The sequence below is a fragment of the Borostomias antarcticus genome, assembly GCF_949987555.1.
Source record: "Borostomias antarcticus genome assembly, chromosome: 2".
Lineage (NCBI taxonomy): Eukaryota > Metazoa > Chordata > Actinopteri > Stomiiformes > Stomiidae > Borostomias > Borostomias antarcticus.
In genome coordinates, this window is record NC_140235.1 from 36579918 (window position 1) to 36588476 (window position 8559).

General features: G+C 44.2%; 1 protein-coding gene across 1 annotated transcript; it reads right to left on the reverse strand.

Moving 5' to 3' along the window:
- Window positions 1-4832: 4832 nt before the first annotated feature.
- Window positions 4833-8476, reverse strand: ywhah (tyrosine 3-monooxygenase/tryptophan 5-monooxygenase activation protein, eta polypeptide). Its single transcript, XM_084459260.1, has 2 exons — window positions 8049-8476; window positions 4833-6758 (listed from the first exon to the last, which is right to left on the reverse strand). Exons 1-2 carry the CDS (start codon window positions 8133-8135, stop codon window positions 6111-6113), a joined length of 735 nt encoding a protein of 244 aa, XP_084315386.1. The 5' UTR covers window positions 8136-8476; the 3' UTR covers window positions 4833-6110.
- Between the last annotated feature and the right edge of the window lie 83 nt (window positions 8477-8559).

The following is an 8559-nucleotide window of genomic DNA, read 5'->3' on the forward strand; positions in this document are numbered from 1 at the left end:
CCTGTATTTTAATTTTCCTGCATTTTGTTTTAAATGTCCTTTTTGTTTGGACTGTTTGGACAAATACAGACAACTATTCACCTCCAGTGATTTTTACCTCCGCCCCAGCGACAGCGCAGGGCGAGAGGTAATGCTTTAGGTGGAGTGTTTGTTTTTTTGTCTCTTAGCAGAATTACGCAAAAACTAATAGACCCATTATCATGAAACTCGGTGGAAGGTTGTAGCATGGCCCAAATTAAAACCATTATATTTTGGAGTGGATCCGAATCACAGGTGGGGTCCACGAGCCGCTCAAACACGGCCGGCCATTATGCTAAAACTACAGTACCAGACTGATTTTCATGAAACTCGGAGGAGGGGTGTAGCATGGGTCAACTAACAAACTATTAAACTCTGGGGTGGATCTGAATCATGGGGCGGGTCCACAAGCTGCCCAATCACGGCCTGGAAGGCTATTCTCCGCCATTCACTTTTTGGACTAGGATTACACAAAAACTACCAGACTGCTTTTCATGAAACTCGGTGGAGGGGTGTAGGATGGACACATTTATAACCCATTCAATATTGGCGTGCACAGAGCCACGAAATGCATCCAGGGGTGGAGGTCTGTGCTCTCTGAGCACCATTTCTAGTTCACCAATAAGATTGATCATGTGGAAAAAATGATCTACAGATGATTTATGAATGTTAAACTAGTACATTTACAAATTACTGTATGTAGGGCTACTAATCGTAAAATATAGAAATGTTTTAATAATAGGTATTTCATTGTTAATAGAATCTTTTCCTAATATATTTCACAAATGTGTATCTACACATTAAATAACATTATTTAATCATGAAGAAATCAAGTACAATGTTCAGAATGCATTAAAAAAAATTATAAAATGAATTATACCTCAACAGCACACACATTGCACACACTGTAGGCCTACATAAAACATTGTTCATCTATCACTACACTCCGCACACACTGTATATTCACTCACCACACTCCATTATGTATATATATTACGTAAATTGAATTTGTGCCTCCCTTTTTATTAGTAAACAGTATTTTATATATTGCACTGCATTTTATTTGCACTGCATATTTGCACCTACTGTACAGTATGTGATCTGCATCAGCGTATGCCATTACCTTGGTCAAATTCCTAGTATGTGTGAACCATATACATGGCTAATAAAACACATCTGGAATCTTGGATCTTGTAGATGTTACTGTATAGAAATGTAGTTATAAAATTATTTAATAATAATAATTTACAAATGTATACAAAGTTTTGTTCATTAGTTCATTATCTACTAATAGCTTATTAATAGTCTTATAGCTAGCTGATCGTTATTATGAAGTTGTTCAGTTGAATTGATTGAATCATCTTGTTTCAAGGGGAGTCATTGAAACACAAATATAACTGCAGTACAACAATTCAAAGAAAATTACAGAAATGCATACAAGTACGGCACCTACACACTCACAATCCCCAATCCACCAGCAACCCACAAACCCTTCATAAAGAATGAAACACAATCAGAAACAAGAACAAGTTGTTTTCAAATGAGCAAATAGTGATGTTATAAAAATGGACAGTGAGGAGAGGGATTGGAGCGAGTCAAGCAAGCTATTCAGTCAGATGGGGCTTTGAATTGAAAGGCCCGCTGCCCAACTTCTTTAGTGATTTTGTAAGTGTTACCCTGTCATATTCAACATGTAAAATAAAATCCAAGGAAACTTTTCTCAACTCAAAGTATCATGAGTGGACTGTTAACTATTCACAGAAGAGAATGGTTTTAGAGTTTGCAGCTATGGTCAATGGAATGATTGAGCAACTCACCCATAATCCAACAGCCAAGACAACCACAAAGTACACCACAATGACTGATATGTCCGCTGCGTTGTTGATGGCCACGGTGGCATTGTTTGTTGTACTCCTAACTAAGGAGAACCCAAAATAATCCTGTGTCATTTTGTCTAACTCGAGGAGGTGACCAAAGGAAAAATGTAGTTGAAGCCTTTCTCCTGTGTGACCTGCACCGCTGATAAGTACCACTGACCCTACAGGTGTGTGTGTGTGTGTGTGTGTGTGTGTGTGTGTGTTGGGGAGGAGGGGTGTAGAGAGGAAGAGGGGGGAGAGAGAGAGAAAGAGGGAGAGAAGTTGCTTGCCACTAGGGTGTTTTCTAGGGAAATCTGTGCATCTGATATTAATGATCAACTTACAAGGAAACACTTGGAGGGCAGGACTGGGTTCCAGAGAAGTACAGTATTTTAACATAGTACAGTATGTCTATTTGTCGAGCACTCTTCATGACCCCTTCTGTCAAGATCAGGATTAACAAGGAAGTAACAGTATATCATTTCAATACAATGTGATCAAAGCAGCACGTTCTCCAACAATCTCTGACTTTGAATTCTGACAGTTAATGATTGAGTATAAAAGAGAATGGCCGGGTTTCCTGAATGAGTTAAGAAGTAACGTAACTCCAAAGTACTTCTTAACTCCCATACAAAGGGTTGCTTAACAAGGGTTCCTTAAGAAGGTTCTTTATCAGGAAACACGGCCAATGAATGTACATCATGGTTCCCTCTCTTCTTTCTTCTTCACCTGTTCTTCTTTGGGGTCTCACCTCATAGGCCTTGGAGAGACCTCTCTCTCTCTCTATCTGTTCTCTTTCTAATCTTATCAAGAGTAAGTACGGTAGGATCTGTACCTTTACATTGTAACGTGTGCCTTGTAAATGATTTAACTAAACTGCAATAAATGTAATAATGCAATGTAATTTACTTGAACATAATTTTGACCATTCTTGCTTTTGTTTAACCCATAATCAAGTCTTTGCACTGATTGTTAAGTAGCCTAATGTAAAATGGAGGTAGATAATGGAGATACACTGCCCACTTTTAGCTTTCAGGCTAAAGGGGCCTAGTTTAGGGCCTGGTTCTATTATTACCAATATATATATAAAAATAAAAAAAACTACAAATCTACCAATCAAATCTAGTGAATAATCTGGTTCACTATCAGAACATTCTCATTATCAGCCAGGTTCATGTAGACAATTACCTTGCCACATACAGTATCTACACTCATTGAAGAGGAAAAATGTCCACAATGAACTATAAGGTAAGGCAATAACCACTAGGGGTCACTATAGTCCGAGATGAGCAAATATGCCATTGCCATATACAGGAGAGATAAACCAGTTATGTTTACTGTATCTCTCCTGAATATGGAGGCAGATGCAGCGCCAAGATCATCACCCAAGACTCTGGCTTTCTGGATTACCGAGGCCTGGAGATTAAATTGTGGCAGACCGGGCTGCACCATCCGAGATCTGCTGTAGGCCTATGAGAGAAATGTAAACCTGGAAGTACAATACATCCTTTTCTCACTGTATGCTTTTTCCCCCCAAAGCAACACACACACGCCAAGTTGGGAAGCTCCACAAGCCCTAACCAATAAGTGGCTGAGCCGTTAACTCCACTGGAGAGTCAGCATGCATTTCGGCTGTCCACTGATCACCATCTGGTGGTGAGTTGGGTTCGATGGCGGGGGAAGCCTCTGGACAGACCAGGTGGGGGGTCATCGTCAATTTCCCTGGAGGAGGTCACTGAGGTAGTCAAACAACTCCACAGTGGTAAAGCCCCAGGGACTGATGAGATCCGCCCAGAAATGCTAAAAACGCTGGGAAGTCCGGGGCAGTGCCAAAGGAGTGGGAGACTAAGGTAGTGGTCCCAATATTCAAAAAAGGGGACCAGAGGGTGTGTGCCAACTACAGAGGCATCACATTACTCAGCCTCCCAGGGAAAGTATACTAAGGTGCTGGAAAGTAGGGTCCGGCCGATAGTCGAACCTCAGATTGAAGAGGAACAATGCGGATTCCGTCCTGGTCGTGGAGCCACCGACCAGCTCTTCACTCCTGCGAGGATCTAGGAGGGGGCTTGGGAGTTTGCCTGGGTGATATTCATCCTAATGTCAGTTATCTTCTATCTGAAATATGCTACAAATTCCTAATTCCAGTATAGGCACAGTAGTGAATATCAATGATCCATTGCTTTCTACAACACCAGGTGGAGTGTAAACTCTCATGAACTGTTAGAAATCAAATGTCCTGTCGTCAAGGGTGAGCAGGTGCAAATGGGTATGTTCTGCACAGGACTGCAGGGTTGCAAACTGCTCGTGTGGTCTCCATCTGAGAGGTTTATTGATGTAGCCTACCTCTTGATGTGAAATTCTATAATATTATCCCTAAACTGAAGGCATTCTATTTCACACACGCTGTCAGGATAGTAGTTCCAGTCAAATTGTTTTATGTTCTCGTCGGCTCTACCGTATTATACATAAATAGTTCCTCATGGGGAAGCAAGTGAAGCCACCTTGGAGAAAAAGCTTTTATTTTATATTAAACTGTCTTCCCTTCGGTGAGTAGCGAAATAATATTAGATAGGCCTACTGAAGTGCAGACCGAGTGAAAAGTCAATGGCGCAACGGATGGTTCCTGACAGGACCGTATACCGCAGTCCAGGGATATAACCCCAACTACCGCCCTGACCAGTGCTAGGCAAATAGTAGTAGCCTAGGTCTAAACGTGTCCGTTTTTAGTAGTGCTTCAAAAGGGATTATGTAAGAAATGAAAGGAAATTCAATAAATTACCGGAACCGAAGGGGTCTTTATTTGGCCACACGGTGATCACACATTACAAGCAGTCAGCGGCGACACAGCACACATGCAACTTTCTGGGGTCGCCGGAGGAAACTGTTCCCTGCATTTACCCCACCCCAGCTGCCCTCCCTCCCTCCTCCTCCTCCTCCTCCTCCAGGGGCAGTCGGGAGCAGAGGGCACCCATCATTTATGGCGCCCGAGAAGTGACACAACCCATTGACACAACACTACACATGCAGAAGGAAGTAGAAATTCAAAAGGGATTGTGAAGGCATGCAGCAGTAATATGTAAGCATTGTGTAGTAATTCAATCATAAATGTGAAGGATTTAGCCGTTTTTATATAATCATTCCCAAAAGCTGAATAGTGTGACAGAAGTAATTAAGTATTAACCATGCAGTGAGTTAGCCATTATGAGGTAATCATCAATAGTGGTATGTCCCAATTCTCTACTCATTGCTACTGAAACTACTACATAAATCACTACTAGTTTGCTACACATCTCAATAGCAATCAAGTAGTGGAATACGTAGGTTTTGTGCAGATAATGTATAGTGATGAGTTGTGATTCAGTAGTACTTTTTAATGAGGGAGAGACCAGTGAGACATGTTCCCATGGTAAGTAATGTTTTAATGGCATTCTTTAAATGACCACATATTATTCATAATTAGAATAACAAAACTTGCACAAATGAAGCTCCAGACACTGTCCAATCAGCCCTAAAGACACAAGTGTCAATCCTGGGAGATGGCTGGCACACACGGTCACATGGTCTAGCAGTGCACACAGAGGTCAGTGTCCATGGCAACGAACAGGAAATAGAGAGAAGGAAGGAACACCAGACTAACACTTACACTCTTACAGTGACAGGGTTCGAGTCAAGGAAAAACACAACACCGTTCTAGTCAATTTGCACTATGTTGTGCAATGGAACAAAGGATTCTCTAATTTGTGTTACAGACACCCACTCATGATAGACATACTAAATGGTCCTCGCAGAATGTCCTGTGTAAATGTTACCTGAATACCAGTACCAACCAGTTCATTATCAGCAACAATGAATGGGAAAGGGAAAAAAAATACCACAAGTGCACAGAAAGTGGGACAGGCACAGAAGGCCTCGGAGGAGAAAAAAAGAGAGAAAGGAGATACAGAGAGAGAGAGAGAGAGAGAGGGAGAGAGAGAGTTGAGGACAGAGAATACGAGGGTGAATGCAGCAAAGGGGAGAATGTAGGACAAACTACAGGCCTCTAGAGACGAGACTCTTCCTGACGAGGCTGAGCAAATTGAATGGCACAAAGTGAGAGATGAGGAAGATGAGAAAGTGATAAAGATGGAAGAAGAGAAGGAAAAGAAAGGGAGGGGTGGGGGGGGTGGGAGAGGGAGTGGCTACTCTAGCTAAATACTATCCGGGGGGGGGGGGGGGGGGGGGTGGGCGTGGTCGGTCTCAGTTATTGGCCTCTCCCCCCTCACTGTCCTGCTGGTCGCTGGTCCACAGGGTCAGGTTGTCCCGCAGGAGCTGCATGATGAGGGTGGAGTCCTTATAGGAGTCCTCCTTCAGATTGTCCAGGTGGCCGATGGCGTCGTCGAACGCCTCCTTGGCCAGCTGGCAGGCCTGCTCCGGGGCGTTCTGGATCTCGTAGTAGAAGACGGAGAAGTTGAGGGCCAGGCCCAGGCGGATGGGGTGGGTGGCGGCCATGCTCTTGCTGATCTCGTACGCTTCCTTGTAGGCCCCCTCGGAGGACTCGACGGCCGCCGCCTTCTTCTCGCCCGTGGCCACCTCGGCCAGGTAGCGGTAGTAGTCTCCCTTCATCTTCAGGTAGAACACCTTGCTCTCCAGCTGGTCTTCGCCGCAGCTCTTGATCAGGTACTGGTCGAGCAGGGAGAGGACGTCCTGGCAGACGGTCTCCAGCTCCTTCTCGATGGTCTCCCGGTAGGCGCGCACCAGCTCCAGCTTCTTCTCGTTGCCCTCGGCCCTCTGCTCGATGCTGGAGGTGACTCGCCAGGAGGATCGCCTGGCGCCCACCACGTTCTTATAGGCCACGGAGAGCAGGTTGCGGTCATCGTTGCTCAGGGGCTCGTTAAGCTCCGTCACCTGGAAATGACACAGACCAAGCACATTTAGATACTTCAACAGGGTTTTTCCTGGCTCAGAGCAGGTCTTTGGAGGTTTGATGTGTAGGGCCTGCAAAAATATATTTTGGGAGCTTGAAAATTTTAATTATTAATAACAATTAATGTAACTGGTTATGTTACAGTAGAGAAACGCTGATAACCTGTCAATTAACTTGATTAATATAGGCCCAAACCACGGAAAATGCAAGAAATTGGGGTGGGCTGCACTTCGCTATTAAACACATTTGGAGAGGATGGTTTTGGCTAAAACCTCTTTGGGGGCATCAATAATTCCTCTATGCAGGAAAACCCCTGCTTCCAGTCAAATTAAAATACAGTGTGGTAACAACTGTCAGTGTAGAGTTCAGGCAGAAATATGATCATCTTACTGTCCTCGTAAACATTCTGTCTAACAACATTATGATGGCTCTGTGGCTTTAGTCTGGGTAGATTTGAACGTCAAACGCATGGGTTCCACATATGTTTGGCCAGTGACATGAATAAACATAATTTAAAAAAACACATTTCAAATAGTCGATGTCTTTCAACTCTAGGCGGCTGGGTTGTCTGGGTGTGCTCGAATCTCCGGAGCGAACGTCCTCAACGCGGTGAATTTTCGTAATCACATGAATGCGATCAGATTTAATTAGCGCTAGGCTTCCTTTTAAAATTATAGGTATAATATAGGTCCGACGGCAGTATTCATATTGCTGCGTAAACGTGTATGAATCAAGGATGTCTTAACAGATTTTAATCTATTACCGGTAACAGGAAGACTACGGCTGCACTAAAATCCGATTCGAGCGCACCCCAGCCAGATTCCCGAGACTGCATCGAACGACTTGCGACGCCCGATACTTTCATTGTTAGCAATGATACTAGTTAGCCTACTAGCACCCATTGAAGGTTTCTTACTGTGATATTAATGCGGAAATAACTAAGAGACCCTACATGGTGGCATTACTGGCATGACATACGAGTCTGGGTAGCTGGCACTATAGATTTAATTCCATACATTTGCTAGCTATACATTTCAGAGGTCACGTATAGCCAGCTAGCTAACTATTAGCTAGCTAACAAAGGCAAGACCTGCAGGCTGGGGCTGAATCATGCTAACGCAGGCTAACGTTACGCCAGTGGGATAGCGGCCTCTACCGCAAAAAATGATAGTTAAGGAACTATTTGCTTGAGCTAACATTGCGATGAATTTCATTGATGGGGGAATAAAGGAGGACTATCCAGTTGACAAGCCGTAGCTAGCACGTCGTACCTGTTTCATCGCCGAGGCCATGTCATCGTACCGCTCCGCCTGCTCGGCCATACGGGCTCTCTGGATCAGTTGCTCTCTGTCTGCCATCCTTGCTGTTGTTGGTGTGCCAAGGTCTAGACAGTCTCACAATTCCTAACAAGAGGATATCTACTGTCGCTCTATTTGAGAACACAAATCAGACTTCGCAGGTTAACGCGGCTTCAGACGTTACATCAAATGCCAATTCGGGTCAGACCTGTTTGGCGAGCCTAGCACATCTGATGCGCAAATCAAATCTAACCGTGCGTTATGCCGTTGTCAAACTATCCTACCGGTCTTCGCCCACGCCTTGCCGAACTCTTTGAATCTCCACCCGATGGCTGACTAGGAACTACGGCCTCACACTGCTATCGACATAGGGTGCTGCTGCAAGCGTCCTGTCAATCCAGTCTGTCGGGTCCAGGGGGGTGTGAGGGGCGAGGGTTGCTGCTGCTATATCACGGTGACGTCACTTTCTAAAAATAGCGCAGTA

Excerpts from the sequence above, each read along its gene's own strand:
- ywhah (XM_084459260.1), bottom strand. The coding sequence starts at position 8,135 with ATGGCAGACAGAGAGCAACTGATCCAGAGAGCCCGTATGGCCGAGCAG. Across the intron at positions 6,759-8,048 it reads TGGCCTCGGCGATGAAACAG|GTGACGGAGCTTAACGAGCC; the intron begins GTACGACGTGCT and ends TGTCATTTCCAG.